Genomic DNA, 23,454 nt, shown 5'->3' on the forward strand with positions numbered 1-23,454 from the left:
TTGAATTGAGAGAGAGAGAGAGAGAGAGAGAGAGAGAGATAATTGAATTGAATTGAGAGAGCGAGAGATCATTGAATAGAGAGAGAGAGAGAGAGAGAGATAGATAGAGAGAGAGAGAAAAAGAGAGAGAGAGAGAGAGAGAGAGAGAGAGAGAGAGAGAGAGAGAGAGAGAGAGAGAGAGAGAGAGAGAGAGAGAGAGAGAGAGAGAGAGAGAGAGAGAGAGAGAGAGAGAGAGAGAACAACATAATTAGACCCAACCGAATCATGAGAAAACAAAAAGAGAATTACTTGACACATTGGAAAGAACTAACAAAAAAACAGAGCAAACTAGAATGCTATTTGGCCCTAAACAAAGAGTCACAGTGGCAGAATACCTGAGAGAGAGAGAGAGAGAGAGAGAGAGAGAGAGAGAGAGAGAGAGAGAGAGAGAGAGAGAGAGAGAGAGAGAGAGAGAGAGAGAGGAGAGTCAGGCCGCTCATTATGCACGCTCTTTATGCATGCCAGACTGCGCAAGGACACACGGCACAATGAGGAAGAGGGAGCGGCGGGTGGCGACAAGCGACGGACATTACCGAAACGTTTTCAGAAGTTATAACTTCTTTCGAGACTATCAGATACTTTTTTCGTTTCAAATCTCTCTTAATTGTATTAAACTACTATAAATGACTCGGAACGTTGAGAAAAGCGCATGGCTTGCGGAAGTAAGTAAAGTTGAGTTGAAGGAAGTTCAGACGGAGAATAAAAAATAACCGAAGAATTGACTGCTGTCAAATTCTCGGGACGGGGTCCGAAGTTGGGAGATGGATACCCACGTAAAAGAGGGACAACTTTACGTTCAACACCAGAAATTTGGCAAGGTAAGACGAGAAAATATACTCAACCTATGTAGTTTGAACTTGTCATCATAGCCTATTCTGTTTTTCAAGTTAAAGAGGAAAAATACAGAATGTCCCTGTTTGGAATATATATATATAAAAAAGACGTTAATCGCTGACAATTCCAAGCACGGGGTGGATGGACTACTAGGGACCGTTCTTCCATGTCATTAGAAATAGCTCACATATTAATCCAATTACAGTAAGCTATTGTGGTCCTCTGTAGCTCAGCTGGTAGAGCACGGCGCTTGTAACGCCAAGGTAGTGGGTTCAATCCCCGGGACCACCAATGCACAAAAAAAAATGTATGCACGCATGACAGTAAGTCGCTTTGGATAAAAGCGTCTGCTAAATGGCATATTATTATTTATTGTATCCAGCCGAGTTCAAAGGCCCAACCCGACCATTCTGCAACACTTACAAGTTGTAGCCTCCTTCAGAGATCTTGTTTTGATATTGTGCACAGTCCTATTGTCAAAGAAGTTCCACATCAAGGGGAAGTTGAGAAGGGACCATTTTAGAAGGGACCCTCTGATTTAGCCTATTGCAACTCAGCATCAATGTTTTGACATGCCTACTATGGCCATCAACTATTTTAACTGCAACTGACTGGATGGGTTTAACAGCAGTCTGAACTTGAACTTATAGCAGCCTATCAGTGTTTCTATTCAATCAGTGTTTGAAGTGCAACATAAAAAAAAAATCCTGCAGTATCAGCTGCAAGTTTAGTAGGCCTATCAGTGTGTGTGCGTGCGTGTTTGTGTGTGCACGTGGAAGCCATAACACAATCATATCATCTCTCTCTGTCTCTATGACAGAGGCTGCTGGTTGGTCACATGGTTGGGGCCTACAAAGTTTGTTGTCCTCTGTCTCTGTCTCTCTCTCTCTCTCTGTCTGTCCTACTAGTACACATACCAGTGTCTCTCAAATGGTGGGTCCATTGGTGGACCATGGTCTATTATTTATCGGCTGTGTGGGTTATAACTGGGTTACTCTACCTTTGCCAAACCTTCCACATTAAAGATGGTGTGAAACAGGGTGGATTGTGTAAGCATTAGGTTTGTTTGTGACTAGAAACACACACACACACACACACTTCGGCACTTCCACTTTCAAGGTCGGAAAATGTGACAACTGTGTACTAGCAATAGTCTATGGCCGACCGCAGGTTCCTAAGTTAATTTATGACACTTTCTGAAAACAGCCTATATGTGCAGCCTACAGACCACTGCTCAATTCCCTTCTCAAAAATAAAAGTGATATGCATAGGTATATTTAAACCACCTGTCAAAGACATCCAAATACACTGTACAAGAAACAGAGATGCCTTGTGGTTTTGTCTTGCCAGCTAGGCTTCTATGGATCAATGCATGGTTGTTTAAACTGAGAGACTAGGAAAAGAGTACAGCACAGTATCAAAAACAACACAATCACTCAAAACTATCAACTATTTCATACTTATGCAATCAGATAAGGATGCTATGCTTTGACTTACTGATACAGTTGAAGTCGGAAGTTTACATACACCTAGGTTGGAGTCATTATCCAGGCTCTGTCGCAGCCGGCCGCGACCGGGAGACTCATGGGCGGCGCACAATTGGCCCAGCGTCGTCCAGGGTAGGGGAGGGAATGGCCGGCAGGGATGTAGCTCAGTTGATAGAGCATGGCGTTTGCAACGCCAGGGTTGGGGGTTCGATTCCCACGGGGGGCCAGTATAAAAAAAGAAAAAAGAATAATAATAATATGTATTTACTAACTGTAAGTCGCTCTGGATAAGAGCATCTGCTAAATGACTAAAATGTAAATGTAAAATTAAAACTCGTTTTTCAACCACTCCACAAATTTATTTTTAACAAACTATAGTTTTGGCAAGTCGGTTAGGACATCTACTTTGTGCATGACACAAGTAATTTTTCCAACAATTGTTTACAGACAGATTATTTCACTTATAATTCACTGTATCACAATTCCAGTGGGTCAGAAGTTTACATACACTAAGTTGACTGTGCCTTTAAACAGCTTGGAAAATTCCAGAAAATGATGTCATGGCTTTAGAAGCTTCTGATAGGCTAATTGACATCATTTGAGTCAATTGGAGGTGTACCTGTGGATGTATTTCAAGGCCTACCTTCAAACTCAGTGCCGCTTTGCTTGACATCATGGGAAAATGAAAAGAAATCAGCCAAGACCTCAGAAAAAAAATTGTAGACCTCCACAAGTCTGGTTCATCCTTGGGAGCAATTTCATCCTTGGGAGCAACGCCTGAAGGTACCACGTTCATCTGTACAAACAATAGTACGCAAGTATAAACACCATGGGACCACGCAGCCGTCATACCGCTCAGGAAGGAGACGCGTTCTGTCTGCTAGAGATGAACGTTCTTTGGTGCGAAAAGTGCAAATAAATCACAGAACAACAGCAAAGAACCTTGTGAAGATGCTGGAGGAAACAGGTACAGAAGTATCTATATCCACAGTAAAACGAGTCCTATATCAACATAACCTGAAAGACCGCTCAGCAAGGAAGAAGCCACTGATCCAAAACCGCCATAAAAAAGACGAACTACTGTTTGAAACTGCACATGGGGACAAAGATCGTACTTTTTGGAGAAATGTCCTCTGGTCTGATGAAACAAAAATATAACTGTTTGCCCATAATGACCATCGTTATGTTTGGAGGAAAAAGCGGGGACTTGCAAGCCGAAGAACACCATCCCAACCGTGAAGCACGGGGGTGGCAGCATCATGCTGTGTGGGTGCTTTGCTGCAGGAGGGACTGTTGCACTTCACAAAATAGATGGCATCATGAGGAAGGAAAATTATGTGGATGTATTGAAGCAACATCTCAAGACATCAGTCAGGAAGTTAAAGCTTGGTTGCAAATGGGTCTTCCAAATGGACAACCCCAAGCATACTTCCAAAGTTGTGGCAAAATGGCTTAAGGACAACAAAGTCAAGGTATTGGAGTCGCAATCACAAAGCCCTGACCTCAATTCTGTAGAAAATGTGTGGGCAGAACTGAAAAAGCGTGTGCGAGCAAGGAGGCCTACAAACCTGACTCAGTTACACCAGCTATGTCAGGAGGAATGGGCCAAAATTCACCCAACTTATTGTGGGACGCTTGTGGAAGGCTACCTGAAATGTTTGACCCAAGTTAAACAATTTAAAGGCAATGCTACCAAATACTAATTGAGTGTATGTAAACCTCTGACCCACTGGGAAGGTGATGAAAGAAATAAAAGCTGAAATAAATCATTCTCTCTACTATTGTTCTGACATTTTACATTCCTAAAATAAAGTGGTGATCCTAACTGAACTAAGACAGGGAATTATTACTAGGATTAAATGTCAGGAATTGTGAAAAACTGAGTTTAAATGTATTTGGCTAAGGTGTATGTAAACTTCTTACTTCAACTGTAAGTGAAATAAGAGACAGTGTTGGCTACAACCCAATTTCCTCTTGTTACTCATTGCTTAACATCAATAGAGCATTCAGGCCTAAAACTAGAGAGCGAGAGAGTTGCACAGATATGGGTAGACGGGGAATACAGAAGATAGCCCTATTTGGTAAAAGACCAAGTCCATATTATGTCAAGAACATTTCAAATACGCAAAGAGAAACAACAGTCCATCATTACTTTAAGACATGAAGGTCAGTCAATACGGAAAATGTCAAGAACTTTGAAAGTTTCTTCAAGTGCAGTCGCAAAAACCATCAAGCGCTATGATGAAACTGGCTCTCATGAGGACCGCCACAGGAATGGAAGACCCAGAGTTACCTCTGCTGCAGAGGATAAGTTCATTAGAGTTACCAGCCTTAAAAATTGCAGCCCAAATAAATGCTTCACAGAGTTCAAGTCACAGACACATCTCAACATCAACTGTTCAGAGGGGACTGTGTGAATCAGGTCTTCATGGTTGAATTGCTGCAAAGAAACCACTACTAAAGGACACCAATAATAAGAAGAGACCTGCTTGGGCCAAGAAACATGAGCAATGGACATTAGACCGGTGTCCTTTGGTCTGGAGTCAACATTTTTGATTTTTGGTTCCAACCGTAGTGTCTTTGTGAGACGCGGTGTGGGTGAACGGATGATCTCCACATGTGTAGTTCCCACTGTAAAGCATGGAGGAGGAGGTGTTATGGTGTGGGGGTGCTTTGCTGGTGATACTGTCTGTGATTTATTTAGAATTCAAGGCACACTTAACCAGCATGGCTACCACAGCATTCTGCAGCGATAAACCATCCCATCTGGTTTGAGCTTAGTGGAACTATCATTTGTTTTTCAATAGGACAATGACCCAACACACCTCCAGGCTGTGTAAGGGCTATTTTACAAAGAAGGAGAGTGATGGAGTGCTGCATCTGATGACCTGGCCTCCACAATGCCCCGACCTCAACCCAATTGAGATGGCTTGGGATTAGTCGGACGGTAGAGTAAAGGAAAAGCAGCCAGCAAGTGCTCAGCATATGTGGGAACTCCTTCAAGATTGTTGGAAAAGCATTACAGATGAAGCTGGTTGAGAGAATGCCAAGTGTGTGCAAAGCTGTCATCAAGGCAAAAGGTGGCTTTTTGAAGAATCTCAAATATAAAATATATTTTGATTTGTTTAACACTTTTTTGGTTACTACATGATTCCATATGTGTTATTTCATAGTTTTGATGTCTTCACTATTATTCTAAAATGTTAAAAATACTAAAAATAAAGAAAACCCTTGAATGAGTAGGTGTGTCCAAACTTTTGACTGGTACTGTACATTCTAAGTGATTTCAATGGGTCTCTCTCAATTCTGATTGTTTTATACTGTTCAATTAAATCTCAACCAAAAATAATTTTCTGCACCCATTTCAGATCATTTACACACTGTCACGTAGGGCTGCACAATATGAGCAAAACATCTAGGCCTTATTTTTAAACAAATGTTGCAATAGCTATTTCACTAGTGATTTAGATCAAAACACTTGGGTGAACTGTTGGAATCATGAACAATTATTATTATTCTAATTCTATATAAATTAAGTGGGCACTTTGAATACAGTGTTGTAGGAGTTATTTGGACAGGGTAGGAGCCAAAGTGTTGGTCAGTGTTTACTAGGGGACCCTATAATCTTTGGCTACATCAATTGTTTTCTCTTAGCTACTCCATGTAGATAACATATTCATGCTTTGCCTATCCCTCTTTGATATTTTGCACCCCAATACCTGTCAGACATGCTTTTAAGTTATATAACCAGTTGGTCCCTCAGGTCCTCTGGCACTGGCCTTTTAACCTGAAGTCTAGGACCAAGAGGCATGGAGAGGCAGCCTTTAGTTATTATGTACCTCAGCCTCTGGAATAGCCTGCCAGAGAAACTGGGGGGCTGAAACTGTAGACATATTTGAACGAGATCTTAAAACACATATTTTTTGCTTTGCTTTTCCTTAGGGTGCTTTTTAGTTGTTCAGTTTGTGTCATTCTTTAGTTTTTATCTTATGTTTGTTGTGTAGTAAATACTTCAGCTTTTATGTTCATTGTTTATTATAAAAAAGAAAACACAATCCTGTAAAGCACATTGCATTGCATTTCATGACTGAAATGTGCTTGATTTTATGATTTGATTTCACAAACAACATGTTGATTTAGGCCTACACCATCACTGGTATCAGGCTGAATGGTTAGCAACGTTTTCTCTAACTCAGTACATTTATTAGCTAGCAAGCTAGCTAGCCTGCTAACTAGCGATTAGCATTAGCGGCTAACACGATTTAGCCACAACTTGCTAAGAAAAGACAAACTAGCTGTTTGTAGATGTAAGAAACACAAACTAATAGTGTAATTATAGAACGCTTGTGGATTTATATTAAGATGCAAAGTGAAAACAGCATCATAGTCATCAACATTGTTGCATGTGCTGCATTGACCATGCAGACTGAACGCAAGTGTCTCGTGGTCGAGCAACAACAAATGTGCTCCTTGAATGACCGGGGGCAGGGCAAGGTTTGTGTGGAAAGCGGCATAGAGAGGGAGAGAGAGAGTGGAGAGAGATTACTCAAGTAGCGGAGTAAACTATAAAAATGGATGTTACACACGCCGTATCACATTTAACAAACCAAACATTCAAATACCATTATAACCTCATCAAAAAAAGAAACGTCCTCTCACTGTCAACTGCATTTATTTTCAGCAAACTTAACATGTGTAAATATTTGTATGAACATAACAAGATTCAACAACTGAGACAGAAACTGAACAAGTTCCACAGACGTGACTAACAGAAATGCAATAATGTGTCCCTGAACAAAGGGGGAGGTCAAAATCAAAAGTAACAGTCAGTATCTGGTGTGGCCACCAGCTGCATTAATTACTGCAGTGCATCTCCTCCTCATGGACTGCACCAGATTTGCCAGTTCTTGCTGTGAGATGTTACCCCACTCTTCCACCAAGGCACCTGCAAGTTCCCGGACATTTCTGGGGGGGAATGGCCCTAGCCCTAGGCCTCACCCTCCGATCCAACAGGTCCCAGACGTGCTCAATGGGATTGAGATCTGGGCTCTTCGCTGGCCATGGCAGAACACTGACATTCCTGTCTTGCAGGAAATCACACACAGAAAGAGCAGTATGGCTGGTGTCATTGTCATGCTGGAGGGTCATGTCAGGATGAGCCTGCAGGAAGGGTACCACATGAGGGAGGAGGATGTCTTCCCTGTAACGCACAGCATTGAGATTGCCTACAATGACAACAAGCTCAGTCCGATGATGCTATGACACACCGCCCCAGACCATGACGGACCCTCCACCTCCAAATCCCGCTCCAGATATACGTGGTCTGCCACTGCGAGGACGATCAGCTGTCCGTCCTGTCTCCCTGTAGCGCTGTCTTAGGCGTCTCACAGTACGGACATTGCAATTTATTGCCCTGGCCACATCTGCAGTCCTCATGCCTCCTTGCAGCATGCCTAAGGCACGTTCACGCAGATGAGCAGGGACCCTGGGCATCTTTCTTTTGGTGTTTTTCAGAGTCAGTAGAAAGGCCTCTTTAGTGTCCTAAGTTTCATAGCTGTGACCTTAATTGCCTACTGTCTGTAAGCTGTTGGTGTCTTAATGACCGTTCCACAGGTGCATGTTCATTAATTGTTTATGGTTCGTTGAACAAGCATGGGAAACAGTGTTTAAACCCTTCACAATGAAGATCTGTGAAGTTATTTTGATTTTTACGAATTATCTTTGAAAGACAGGGTCCTGAAAAAGGGAAATTTTTTGCCAAACCGGTCCGTGCATCAATACCGGTATATAGTCAAATACGGTATACCGCCCAGCCCTACTGCTAACATTATGTTATGTTAGCATTTCACGAGTCAGCCAGTTACTATCAACGCCTAGCTTACAGCTACATTAAAGTAAACCAACGTTTTTGAAATACATAACCACACCTAACCAGTTATCAAATAATGTTAAATGCAGTTAACGTTAGTTATTTTAGCTAGCCAGCTAACATTACAACAATGAAGACCAGCGAGCACAGGCAGTAACGCACAGAACATAACTAAAACAAAACGCTCCAGTAGATAAAAAAAGCAAAGAGAGAGCGGAGACAAAAGAATGGCGCCGGAGGAGATGGCTGCCGTTTTACGGGCTCCTAACCAATTGTGCTATTGTGTGTGTTTTTCCGCATTATTTGTAACTTATTTTGTACATAATGTTTCTGCCACCGTCTCTTATGACCGAAAAGAGCTTCTCGGGGACATAGGTCAGGGTGCCTTGTAAGGCTCCGATGGCGAGTGGGTAATCTGCCTCTACCATCAGTCCTAATAGCCAACGTACAATCATTGGATAACAAAATAGACGAACTACGATAACGGATAGCCTACCAACGGGACATTAAAAACTGTAATATCTTATGTTTCACAGAGTCATGGCTGAACGACAACATGGATAACATGCAGCTGGCGGTATAAACGCTGCATCGGTAAGATAGAACAGCTGCCTCTGGTAAGACAAGGGATGGCGGTCTGTGTATATTTGTAAACAACAGCTGGTGCATGAAATCTAATATTAAGGAAGTCTTGAGGTTTTGCTCGCCTGAGGTAGTGTATCTCATGATAAGCTGTAGACCACACTATTTACCAAGAGAGTTTTCATCTATATTTTTCGTAGTTAATTTACCACCACAAACTGATGCTGGCACTAAGACCGCACTCAATGAGCTGTATAAGGCCATAAGCAAACAGGAAAACGCTCATCCAGAGGCGGCACTCCTAGTGGCCGGGGACTTTAATGCAAACTTAAATCTGTTTTACCTCATTTCTGCCAACATGTTAAATGTGCAACCAGAGGAAAAAACACTCTAGACCACCTTTACTCCACACACAGAGATGTGTACAAAGCTCTCCCTCGCCCTCCATTTGGCAAATCTGACCATAACTCTATCCTCCTGATTACTGCTTATAAGCAAAAACTAAAGCAGGAAGCACCAGTGACTCGGTCAATTAAGATTCTTCCGATGGCATTGAGGAGTACACCACATCAGTCACTAGCTTCATCAATAAGTGCATCTGACGTCGTCCCCACCTTGACCGTACGTACATACCCCAACCAGAAGCCATGGATTACAGGCAACATCCGCACTGAGCTACAGGGTAGAGCTGCCACTTTCAAGGAGCGGGACTAGAACCCGAACGCTTATAAGAAATCCCGCTATGCCCTCAGAGGAACCATCAAACAGGCAAAGCGTCAATACAGGACTAACATTGAATCGTACTACACCGGCTCTGCCACACTGATCCTCAACACGGGGGCCCCTCAGGGGTACGTGGTCAATCCCCTCCTGTACTCCCTGTTCACCCATGACTGCATGGCTAGGCCAGGCACGACTCCAACAGTGGTAGGCCTGATCACCCACAACAATGGGACAGCCTATAGAGAGGAGGTCAGAGACCTGGCAGTGTGGTGCCAGGATAACAACCTCTCCCTCAACGTGATCAAGGCAAAGGAGATGATTGTGGACTACACGAAAAAGAGGACAGAGAAAGCCCCCATTCTCATCGACGGGGCTGTAGTGGAGCAGGTTGAGAGCTTAAAGTTCCTTGGTGTCCACATCACCAACAAACTATCATGGTCCAAACACACCAAGACAGTCATGAAGAGGGCATGACAAAGCCTATTTCCCCTCAGGAGACTGAAAAGATATGGCATGGGTCCTCAGATCCTAAAAAAGTTATACAGCTGCACCATCGAGAGCATCCTGACTGGTTGCATCACTGCCTGGTATGGCAACTGCTCTGCCTCCGACCGCAAGGCACTACAGAGGGTAGTGCGTACGGCCCAGTACATCACTGGGGCCAAGCTTCCTGCCATCCAGGACCTCTATACCAGGCGGTGCCAGAGGAAGGCCCTAATAATTGTCAAAGACTCCAGCCACCCTAGTCATAGACTGTTCTCTCTGCTACCGCACGGCAAGCGGTAACGGAGTGCCAAGTCTAGGTCCAAAAGTCTTCTTAATAGCTTCTACCCCCAAGCCATAAGATTCCTGAACAGCTAATCAAATGGCTACCTTGACTATTTGCATTGTTGCCCCTCCACCCCCTCTTTTACTCTGCTGCTACTCTCTGTTTATTATCTATGAATAGTCACTTTAACTCTACCTACATGTGCATACTACCTCAATTACCTCGACTAACCTGTGCCCCCGCACATTGACTCTGTACAGGTACCCCCTGTATATAGCCTCGCTACTGTTATTTTACTGCTGCTCTTTAATGATTTGTTATTTGTATTTTTTAGTTATCTATTTTTTACTTAACACTTATATAAAAGCGAGAGTCAGGGAGAGAAGGACTTCCGATGTGAGAAGCCTAGCTATTTTAGCCAGCTAACTAGCCTTGCCAGCTAGCATATAACTGTAGAGGAAACTTCTGCCAGATATCAAATGTAAAAATGTCAGACAAAAGCAGCGACTCTGACATAGCAGGAACTCTTTTTCCCCTGGGCCTGACCTTTTTACAGAATGTGATGAAGACGAGGTGGTGCTAGAACAAGCAGCTGAGGCAGGGATCATTTTCCCGTTTCGATTTGAGACCGAAGAAAGGCACCAAGAGTGTACTGGTGCTGAACTTGTAGTGCAGGATGTGGCTCCTCATGTGGGGAATGTTGATTGGTAATGTGGCTAGCTACTTTTCTACTGAGAATACACCCTATAATGTCACTTCCTTTGTAACTACGGCTGAACCACGTACAAATAACTTGTTGTAGGTGCTCATGCAGCAGGTGTATTCCCATGCCGACAGCCATGGAGTATGTGTGTACCGGCAGACAACGTCCATGATGACAGAGGAAGGAGTGGGTTGTATAACGCAACATTCTGGCTTCCCCACGGCCTGGGTGTCAATATGCTGCACACGGCCTACAATACCTACCGGCAGGACTACGCCCAGGATGCTGACAGAGTCCATACTAAACACAAGTTAGTTCATCTATAAATATAATCCTTACTAATCAAATGCAATCAAATAATGTTACACCCAGTGTATTCGGAAAGTATTCTGACCCCTTCCCTTTTCCACATTTTGTTATATTACAGCCTAATTCTAAAATTGATTTAATCAATACATTCATTGCGCTATAACGGTGACAAATGGTGTCCACAAACTGTTAGGGCCTACATAATGCTGTCCCAACAGCAGAGCTGGCTATCAGCGGAGCCTTGTCTGACAGCGAAACAGTTCATTCAGCCTCATTTACTTCCTTTTAAAGAAACATAGCTGATATGGCTGACTTCCTTAAACAAATTTGGTTTCTACTGACAATTGAAATGTACAAACTATGGCATAAAGGGACGACGAGCGGATAAGAGGCAATCCGTAATTTCAATTAAGATATTAATGAGCGAGCTAGGATGGATGTAGTCAATATAACTATTTGTTCAGCACTTTTGAAATGTACAGCGACTGAATTCAGAACATGGTGTGGTGACGTGACTTTCATTAATATGATGGCCGTTATTTATCGAATCAACTAACTATGTTTAATTGTTACTCGATTAAATTAATCATGTAACAAATGAACTCATTAGGATTTGGGGCACCAGGGAAGAAGTTGTTTAACGAGTTACCATCTCCCGAATTAAACTCTTAGAAGATATATGTATATATATCACTTATTAATCTTTACCTCTTATCAGTCTCATTCTGAACGTTGCATACTCCTTGATATCTGCAAGAACCCTAACCTTATTGATGAATCAGCAATACACAAATTGGCTTAATTATTTATTTACTAACTAACTAAATAATAACACAGAATACATAAACACACACATACGGTATAGGTTATTGATTACTAAAGTAATACAATGAAAACAGGTCCCTAGTGGACTAACAAAAGCATGACTGCTTCGTTATCAAAAGGGAGGGGTCAGAAAGAGAGAGGAAGAGGGAGAGACAAAGAGAGATTCAAACTTATCGCTTATACATTTGGAAACTACGCTCACAGAAATCAGAATACTTAGCACCCTAACCACTGCCCATTCGGATAAGAAATGCAATGTATACATTTACGTGTAGATGTCTTTGTTCGTCGTCTATCTCTGTTGGACTCGATCGATCCTTCTATGGGAAAGGGATCGATCGAGTTGGCTTTAGTGTCCCTTTTCAGTGTAAGGCTCGGCTTGTCCACGAGAGGTCACAATGTCCTTCTTTGTAGAGCTTCTCAGGTTGTGAAGTGTTTGTTAGAATAGATACTTCAGTTGCACCAATGGTTGTCTGAGATGAGCTTCTCCTTAATTCCCACCTCGTGTCTTCAGTCAAAGTTCGAGACTACTTTACATGTACAGCTGCAGACTGAGATGATAAGGTCTAGTGCATTGTCTTCTTCTTCACCTCGTGTAGAGGTTGAGAGTTTCAGAGTTTCCCACCATTTTACACGCCAGTAGCAACCCGGCAATGTTCTGGTCTGAGAGTTTCAACCATTTGTAACGTTTAGCTCACACCTCACGTCTGCTGGTCTTTCTGGTCTAACCATTTTAAGCCGTGTAGCCACAGCTCCACGCATCCTGGTCTGAGAGTTTCAACCATTTCGTAACGTTCAGCTCCCGCTGCATGTCGGCTGGTCTGTAGAGGTTCAACCATTTGTAACGTGAGCTCGCGCTTCACATCGACTGGTCTAATGTACATTTTTGTTACCAAGGCTTTTATACTCGGGTAAAAAGGGGGCATTCCATCACGACGACACAATGTCTGTGCTCACTTGGGCGGGGTTACTGACTGGGCAAAAGTTTATATAAAACAATTATCTCATTAGAAGAATAAAATCACATTGCTATCTTCACAAAAGTACTCTCATACTTATTCATATATTTTGTACAACATTTAGATGTAAACTTGATAAGTTGAATGTGTACACTTTCAGAGGTACAGTTATTTATTCATACCATCCTTAATGACATCACAAAATAATAAACAATATGAAAGGTTTATTCTTTAGGTCCCCACTGACCATTCCAAACATTTGGATGTCAGAAATAATGTTCCAATGTCCTTTTATTGACGTAAAAGTTTTGGCAGCAAACGTATCTCTGTAACAAATAGATTTCTTTCCCAATACTGCAGGGCAAGAAAGACCTGTTTGCGGCACACAATTTAAGGGTGTTAAGGTGTCAAAACTGGCACAACTCCCCCCTCTCCTCTCCTGTGTGAGAGACGGGGGGTCTGGCTGTCTGTCAGCCATTTGCCAATTTGATCTGGCACCTTTGATCCTCACTGAGGAGAGAGTCTAGACAGTGGGCCATTCTTACATTATTCTCCCTGTACACCAAGTCAGAACCGTAGGATAAATAAAGGGGGCATATAAGCAGACAATGAAAGCTCTTACAATATTCTATGACATTTCTCTAAAACAGGCTATAGGCTACATGTGTACCACCAAGTCAGAACAGTAGACTAAGTTTGGAGGGGGAATGGGACCAAATTATTAGGGTGGGCTATTAACAGCTTACTACACAACATACACTTAGTATTACTTTCTTAGCTACAGTATACATATCTCCCTGGCATATTACATCATTTATGCAGCAGTATAAAATAAATATTTGGACTCACCTTGTTGTGCTGTGCTCACTTGAACAGGAAGGTGGCGCGGCGGTCCTTCGTGGGCAAATTTTGTCATCAAACTTTGTCATCAAAGTCTGGTATTCTCTGGATTTATGGTGCTTTCAAGACAACTGGGAACGTGGAAAAAAACAAGGTTGAATCATGACGTCAGTGAGATTCAGTTCGGAGCTCTAGAAAGAGGCCCAGAGTTCCCAACTTGGAATTCCGAGCTGGATGAACGTACTAAACGTATTTTCCCAGTCGGAACTCGTTTTTTTCCTGAGTTCCCAGTTGTCTTGAACTAACTGAAGTCTGAGATTTCGCAGTTCTGAGTTTCCAGTTGTTTTGAACACGGCAGAAGTCATGCTGGATTGGCAGCATGGCCAATGTATTCAACCTCTTCTGGCCCATCGTGTTGAATGTTTATCCTTTTAAGCTTGGAAACGAGACCCTTAAACCCAGACTTGGACCACACACCCACTCCACTGAATAACAGGTTACTGATTGCTTTGCAATGCTTGCAGTTAGCCACTGATTCCTTCCAAACCACTCATTGTTGAATTTGCGATTTCCAACTTGTTGTGTAATAATTATGTCCAATGGCCGATGAACTCTGCCCCACCTGCCCTGAATGACGTGTCGCCACTGGTTACACCACTCCCATACCAAAAGTAATACACTTTTCCCATTTATTTTTAGAAAGTTCAGACACGTTGCCTACAGGCAGTTCGTCGGCTGAGATTGGGGCTATCTGGGGCGGTACAACCGTGTGTACAATTCCAGCTTGTGCAGTCAGTGGGATAACAAATAGGTTCCCAAATGAGGAGAACCTGTTACCATAAAAATAATTCTAACACTTTTTTAAACCTTTTTATTAAGAGGTATAAAAATATATGTTATACCAATACTGGTACATCACTTTTGTTATGGGTCTTTTTTTATCTGTCACATTCCACTTTGGGGTCACAGTCCCCATAATAATGATAGTTCATAGATGATAACAATAATACAATTTAAAAATACAACAAATAATTATATACATTTGTATATATTTCTTTATGGAGGTTGAGTTCCACTCTGAAATATTGGCTGCAGCAGCAGAGACACGCAGCGCTTGGTGTGAGGAGTGTCAAGGAGCCCAACATCCGATGAACAGAGAACGCGGGCGGGTGTGTAGGTGTGGAGTTAGGCTTGTTACAGGCTCAAAGTGCTGCTTTCACTTATCCAATTATTTCAGCTCAGTCATGGTAAGTGAACAAGGACAGAGGGTACAAGGGAACAACTCTGTGTAACAAAACCCTAATGAACAGTTACAGCTCTACCCTTGCAAACAGACAGAAATCAGCTTAGGGCTGAATGCAGGTGTGTTGATGGCAGCGTGAAATAAGAAGGCTGATGTTGGACTGAGGTGGTATTCAGGTTCCTAGAGGAAGAGGTAGGGAGAAAGAAAGAAACATAAATTAGAATGCTACTCAAGTTACGGCTGGGCGATATATATATCATTAATTTTTGAATTTGTTATAGCGCGATATTCCTGTATCGCAAGAATCATAGTTTTATTAGCATTTTTTTTGTTTTTATGGTTGTTCTGTGTCTTTTTGGTCTCGTCTCCTTCGCTCCTTCTGTGCTGTGTGCACTGTGCACCTTCTCACATGCACAGACACTAAGCCCCTCCCCCTACCACTCACAACAATGAAAGATAACTTATTTCTCTCTGACAACAAGCAGTTTAAAGTCACTATTTGCATTTGAGGTTTGGTCTAACATAATTGGTCATTTGGACATAATTTTACTGTAAAAGACGAGAACTTAACCTTTCTAACAATACCCTTTTTGTCTTAACTCCCAAAATGTAGAACAGAGCAGAACTTACTAAATCAAGAGCATCAATTAACATGATTGTGGAAAATTAATGCTCAGTTTGTCACTCGCTGCATTGTAGCACCATGTACCGCTAGCAGCAGTTTAGCCACAGACAGTTATGTGCTAGCTGTCTAGTCTGTGTTTTATAAATGTGCCATGAGCATGAAAAGACAAATTTATATAAGGAATTGGCAACTTGTTCTCATTCTGAGAAATAAGCATATTCTTATCCAGATAGGCCACTTCATTTCAATATCTAAACAAAGTGAACAGGCTATGTTGTTCAAACAGTTGGAGACAGACAGTAGGTTGTGTTCATAACAGTTCAACTGTTGTACCTTTTTAGCAAGCAAATAGATCCAAGTTGGCTAGACTTTAAATATCAAGATTAGCTGGCTACTCACTAGCACGTGGGCTTGTGTTTGAGAGATTGTTTATATGACCTGTGTTAATTAAGCAATAAGGTGGTTATATGGCCAAAATACCACGGCTAACATGCTGACCAGACTGCGTGCGTCTGCATTTTGATTTTGTCCACCCACCCCAGACATGATCAGGACACGCAGGTTGAAATATCAAAACGAACTCTGAACCAACTATATTAATTTGGGGACTGGTCGAAAAGCATGAAACATTTATGTCAATTTAGCTAGCTAGCTAGCTTGCTGTTGCTAGCTAATTTGTCCTGGGATATAAACATTGGGTTGTTATTTTACCTGAAATGCACAAGGTCCTCTACTCCGACAATTAATCCACAGATAAAAGGGGAAACTGAGTTTGTTTCTAGTAATCTCTCCTCCTTCTTTGGACTTTATGGTGGTTGGCAACCAACTTTAAGGTGCATTACCACCACCAACTGGACTCAAGTTCTCACGTATTGTAAAACATTTAGACTTTGAGTCATATTATGACATAGTATATTACCAGTGAGATAACAACAATACATACTGCTTGAGTACTGTCTCAAGCCAAGACACGAGGAGACCTACCCGCATGTAAAATTGCCCTACACTTACATTTGAGTCATTATCAATAGTGATTTACAGTTAATGCATTCATCTTAAGATATCTATTATATAGCAATTAAGATTACTTTCTAAAAACAAAAAGAAAGTGAAAATTGTTATTACTATTGGTATGGGGGGAGGTGTATTTGTATTTATGATGTATCCCCATTTGCTGCTGCCAAGGCAGCAGCTACTCTTCCTGGGGTCCAGCAACATAAGACAGTTACATACAGTTTAAAATACTACATGACATTACATTTCATAACACCTTACCCAACACATTCAGTGTGTTCCCTCAGTCCACCACTCCACCACTGCATATCAGCAATACAAAATCCATGTGTACGTGTGTGTAGAGTGCATGTCTTATCATGTGTATGTGTGTCTGTTCCTGTGTGTGTCTCTTCACAGTCACCGCTGTTCCATAAGGTGTATTTTTATCTGTTTTTTTTATCCAATTCCACTGCTTGCATCAATTACCTGATGTGGAATAGAGTTCCATGTAGCCATAGCTCTATGTAGTACTGTGCGTCTCCCATAGTCTGTTCTTGACTTGGGGATTGTGAAAAGACCTTTGGTGGCATGTCTTGTGGGGTATGCATGTGTGTCCGAGCTGTGTGCTAGTAGTTTAAACAGACACCTTGATGCATTCAGCATGTCAACACTTCTTACAAAAACAAGTAATGATGAAGTCAATCTCTCTTATATATCTCCACAATATAGCAGGGGGTGTAAAGCCATAACACATGCGTTTTTCAATCAGCAGAATATGATCGATAATGTCAAAAGCCGCACTGAAGTCTAACAAAACAGCTCCGACAATCTTTTTATTATCAATTTCTCTCAGCCAATCATCAGTCATTTGTGTAAGTGCTGTGCTTGTTGAATGTCCTTCCCTATACAGTGGGGGGAAAAAGTATTTAGTCAGCCACCAATTGTGCAAGTTCTCCCACTTAAAAAGATGAGAGAGGCCTGTAATTTTCATCATAGGTACACGTCAACTATGACAGACAAAATGAGGGGAAAAAAATCCAGAAAATCACATTGTAGGATTTTTTATGAATTTATTTGCAAATTATGGTGGAAAATAAGTATTTGGTCAATAACAAAAGTTTCTCAATACTTTGTTATATACCCTTTGTTGGCAATGACACAGGTCAAACGTTTTCTGTAAGTCTTCACAAGGTTTTCACACACTGTTGCTGGTATTTTGGCCAATTCCTCCATGCAGATCTCCTCTAGAGCAGTGATGTTTTGGGGCTGTCGCTGGGCAACACGGACTTTCAACTCCCTCCAAAGATTTTCTATGGGGTTGAGATCTGGAGACTGGCTAGGCCACTCCAGGACCTTGAAATGCTTCTTACGAAGCCACTCCTTCGTTGCCGGGCGGTGTGTTTGGGATCATTGTCATGCTGAAAGACCCAGCCACGTTTCATCTTCAATGCCCTTGCTGATGGAAGGAGGTTTTCACTCAAAATCTCACGATACATGGCCCCATTCATTCTTTCCTTTACACGGATCAGTCGTCCTGGTCCCTTTGCAGAAAAACAGCCCCAAAGCATGATGTTTCCACCCCCATGCTTCACAGTAGGTATGGTGTTCTTTGGATGCAACTCAGCATTCTTTGTCCTCCAAACACGACCAGTTGAGTTTTTACCAAAAAGTTATATTTTGGTTTCATCTGACCATATGACATTCTCCCAATCCTCTTCTGGATCATCCAAATGCACTCTAGCAAACTTCAGACGGGCCTGGACATGTACTGGCTTAAGCAGGGGGACACGTCTGGCACTGCAGGATTTGAGTCCCTGGCGGCATAATGTGTTACTGATGGTAGGCTTTGTTACTTTGGTCCCAGCTCTCTGCAGGTCATTCACTAGGTCCCCCCGTGTGGTTCTGGGATTTTTGCTCACCGTTCTTGTGATCATTTTGACCCCACGGGGTGAGATCTTGCGTGGAGCCCCAGATCGAGGGAGATTATCAGTGGTCTTGTATGTCTTCCATTTCCTAATAATTGCTCCCACAGTTGATTTCTTCAAACCAAGCTGCTTACCCATTGCAGATTCAGTCTTCCCAGCCTGGTGCAGGTCTACAATTTTGTTTATGGTGTCCTTTGACAGCTCTTTGGTCTTGGCCATAGTGGAGTTTGGAGTGTGACTGTTTGAGGTTGTGGACAGGTGTCTTTTATACTGATAACAAGTTCAAACAGGTGCCATTAATACAGGTAACGAGTGGAGGACAGAGGAGCCTCTTAAATAAGAATTTACAGGTCTGTGAGAGCCAGAAATCTTGCTTGTTTGTAGGTGACCAAATACTTATTTTCCACCATAATTTGCAAATAAATTCATAAAAAATCCTACAATGTGATTGCCTGTCATAGTTGACGTGTACCTATGATGAAAATTACAGGCCTCTCTCATCTTTTTAAGTGGGAGAACTTGCACAATTGGTGGCTGATTAAATACTTTTTTCCCCCACTGTAAGTGTGCTGAAAGTCTTATCAATTTGTTTACAGTAAAATAGCATTGTATCTTTTCAAACACAATTTTTTCCAAAAGTTTACTAAGCGTTGGTAACAGGCTGATTACTGGCTCAAATAGCCGACCAAAGGGGGCTTTACTATTCTTGGGTAGCGGAATTACATTTGATTCCCTCCAGGCCTGAGGGCACACACTTTCTAGTAGGCTTAGATTGAAGATATGGCAAATAGGAGTGGCAATATCGTCCGCTATTATATTCAGTAATTTTCCATGAAGTTGTCAGACCCCAGTGGCTTATCATTGTTGATAGACATTAATTCTTTCACTTCTTCCACATTCACTTTACAGAATTCAAAATTACAATGCTTGTCTTTTATCATTTGATCAGCGTTTGTTGTTGGCATGTCATGCCTAAGTTTGCTAATCTTGACAATGAAAAAATCATTAAAGTAGTTAGCAATATCAGTGGGTTTTGTGATGAGTGAGCCATCTGATTCAATGAATGATGGAGCTGAGTTGGCCTTTTTGCCCAAAATGTAATTGAAGGTGCTTCAAAGCTTTTTACTATCATTCTTTGTCATTTATCTTTGTTTCATAGTGTAGTTTCTTCTTCTTTTTATTCAGTTTAGTCACATGATTTCTCAATTTTCAGTACATTTGCTAATCGGTTGTACAGCCAGACTTATTTCCCATTCCTTTTGCCTCATCCCTCTCAACCATAACATTTTTCAATTCCTCATCAGTCCACGGGGATTTAACCGTTTTTACAGTCATTTTCTTAATGGATGCATGCTTATTAGTAACTAGAATAAGCAATTTCATAAATGTGTCAAGTGCAGCGTCTGGTTGCTCCTCATTACATACCAATAAATATTCTTTACATCAACAACATAGGAATCACTACAAAACATATTGTATGACCTCTTATACTCAATGTGACCGACCGCCTCGATTCGGTCTTATTTAGCAAAATTAGATTATTATTTTTTTTTTACATTGGATTAATGTCAAGACATAGAGCTAGAAAATTGTATATCATACACTGCAGTTGAGGAATAATGGGAAAGTAATTCTGCTTAGAAAGTTGATAAACTTGTAACCTCACTTTTTTAGAAAATGGTCCTTGAATGTTTTTGTACACCTACTGGAGAGCTCTGTTTTGTCTACACCCATTCAGCATTGTTCACACCCTCTTAAGCCTTAGCCCACCCATCTCTTGAAAGATTCACATGTGAGGCCATGTGGTTTAAACATGCTATAACTGTCACAGATTCAGCTGAGGCTGCCCCTCCTCCTTGCTCGGGCAGGCTTCGGTGTTCGTCGTCCCAGGAGTACTAGCTGCTACCGATCTATGTTTCTGTGTTTGACTTGATGGGTCTTGATTGTCTACACCTGTTTCCCATTATGTTGTATTGTCTTCCCTATTTAACCCTCTGTCTTTCATTGTGTGTTGTGTTTGATTGTATTTTCGTCATCGGCAGTTGTTAGTATGCAGGTTATTTTCCTCCCCGTGTGGAGGTTGTATGTACTCAGTTTACTTTCTAGTAAAGTACGTTTCCAGTAAGCTCTGTGTCCTGCGTTTGACTTCGCCCACCGCATTTCACTGACGCTTATGACAGAATCACACACCACTGAAATGGAGTCAGCAGGAGCAGAGGTGCCAGCAGGATCAATGGAAGAACGCGTACAACAACAAGCGGCCATGATCCAGGCTCTCGGCACCGCCATGGAACGTGTAGTGAACACCATGGAGCGATGGGAGAGAGGAGTTCTGCCTACACCTCCTCCGATTACACCACCACCATCATCGATACCCATCGCTTCACCTCCAGGGTCCAGTGGGATTCGGCTCTCGCTCCCGAGGGCTTATGATGGCACAGCTGCCGGGTGTCAGGGTTTCCTGCTCCAGGTCGAACTCTACCTGGCAACCATCCACCCGGTCCCCTCGGGATACGAGAGCGTGTCCGCCCTCATCTCCTGTCTTCCGGCAAGGCGCTGGAGTGGGCCAACGCCGAGTGGGGGGGAATAGACGCCGCTACTGTCAACTATGCAGAGTTCACCCGCCGCTTCAGGGTGGTATTCGATCATCCACCAGAAGGAAAAGCGGCGGGTGAGCATCTATTCCACCTCAGACAGGGGAAGAGGAGCACGCAGGAATTCGCATTGGACTTTCGGACTTTGGCTGCTAACGCGGGATGGAATGAGAGGGCCCTCATCGACCACTACCGATGTAGCTTGAGGGAGGACGTGCGTCGGGAATTGGCCTGCAGGGACACCAACATAAGCCTGGACCAACTGGTGGACATGTCGATTCATCTGGATACCCTGTTGGCTACCCGCGGACGTCCGGATCCGGGGCCGTCCATTCCATCCCCCAGCACTTCCGAGCCTACCCCTATGGAGCTCGGAGGTGCTGGTATGAGGGAGACCAGGAGAGGGGCCGTCCCCTGCACCAACTGTGGCCGCAGAGGACACACTGCTGGTCGGTGCTGGGGAGGGTCTCCCAGGAGTCGAGGCAGTAGGCAGCGCACTGATGAGCCATTCCAGGTGAGTAGGCACCCAACTCACCCAGAGCTCCCTGTTGCGCATATGTGTATTAATGTTGTGTTTCCCGAGGTTTCTCCTCATTCCCAGCATAAGGCGCTAGTAGATTCAGGCGCAGCTGGGAACTTTATCGATCGTCAGTTTACCTATAAGTTAGGGATTCCTATTGTTCCAGTTGATGTGCCCTTCCCTATCCATGCCCTAGATAGCCGCCCTTTGGGGTCAGGGTTGATTAGGAAAGTCACAGCGCCTCTCAGGATGAAAACGCAGGAGGGCCATGAGGAGATAATTAGCTTGTATCTGATTGATTCTCCTGCGTTTCCGGTGGTGTTGGGGCTTCCCTGGTTAACTTCTCATGACCCCAATATTTCATGGCAACAGAGGGCTCTCAAGGGATGGTCTGATCAGTGCTTGGGGAGGTGTGTAGGTGTTTCCGTAGGGGCAATGACGGTGGAAAATCCGAACCAAGTTCCCACCATGCACATTCCGCCTGAATATGCCGATTTGGCTCTCGCCTTCTGTAAAAAGAAGGCAACTCAATTACCACCCCATCGACAGGGGGATTGTGCGATAAACCTCCAAGTAGGCGCTGCGCTTCCCCGAAGTCATGTGTATCCTCTGTCTCAGGAGGAGACGGCGGCTATGGAGACATATGTCACCGAATCTCTGAGACAGGGATACATACGGCCGTCCACTTCCCCTGCGTCATCAAGTTTCTTTTTTGTGAAGAAGAAGGATGGTGGTTTACGCCCGTGCATTGACTACCGTGGTCTCAATCAGATCACAATCAAATACAGCTATCCACTCCCTCTGATTGCTAGTATGACAGAGTCATTACACGGGGCGCGCTTCTTCACAAAATTGGATCTCAGGAGCGCGTACAACCTGGTGCGTATTAGGGAGGGAGATGAGTGGAAGACAGCATTTAGTACCACCTCGGTGAGTACCTCGTCATGCCATACGGTTTGATGAATGCTCCTTCAGTCTTCCAATCGTTTGTGGATGAGATTTTCCGGGACCTGCATGGACAGGGTGTAGTGGTGTATATCGATGACATTCTAATATACTCCGCTACACGAGCCGAGCATGTGTCCCTGGTTCGTCGGGTGCTTGGTATACTGTTGGAGCATGACCTGTATGTGAAGGCGGAGAAATGTCTGTTCTTCCAAGAGTCCATCTCCTTCCTGGGACAACGTTTGTCCGCGTCAGGTGTGGAGATGGAGATTGACCGCGTTTCGGCCGTGCGCAATTGGCATACTCCCACCACGGTGAAGGAGGTGCAGCGGTTCTTGGGTTTTGCCAATTACTACCGGAGGTTTATCCGGGGCTTTGGGCAGGTAGCAGCTCCCATTACCTCCCTGCTAAAGGGGGGGCCGGTGCGTCTGCAGTGGTCGGCTGAGGCGGACAGGGCTTTTAGGCATCTGAAGGACCTGTTTACCTCGGCTCCGGTGCTGGCACATCCGGATCCCTCTTTGGCATTCCAAGTTGAGGTGGATGCGTCCGAGGCTGGGATTGGTGCTGTACTGTTTCAGCGCTCGGGTACGCCACCCAAACTCTGTCCCGGTGCTTTCTTCTCTAAGAAGCTCAGTCCGGCGGAGCGCAATTATGATGTGGGGGACAG

At 43.3% G+C, this 23,454-nt stretch overlaps 1 protein-coding gene across 1 annotated transcript in view; it reads left to right on the plus strand.

Annotated features, from left to right (window-relative positions):
• The first annotated feature begins 558 nt into the window (after positions 1-558).
• The window catches only part of LOC121572449 (docking protein 1-like), a 68,340-nt gene continuing 45,444 nt past the window's right edge, over positions 559-23,454 (plus strand). Inside the window, exon 1 of the mRNA XM_041884522.1 lies at positions 559-857. Coding sequence (XP_041740456.1) covers positions 801-857 — 57 coding nt within the window. The 5' untranslated portion in view covers positions 559-800. The remainder of the gene's footprint in view (positions 858-23,454) is intronic.

Source organism: Coregonus clupeaformis, chromosome 8 (assembly GCF_020615455.1).
Source record: "Coregonus clupeaformis isolate EN_2021a chromosome 8, ASM2061545v1, whole genome shotgun sequence".
Lineage (NCBI taxonomy): Eukaryota > Metazoa > Chordata > Actinopteri > Salmoniformes > Salmonidae > Coregonus > Coregonus clupeaformis.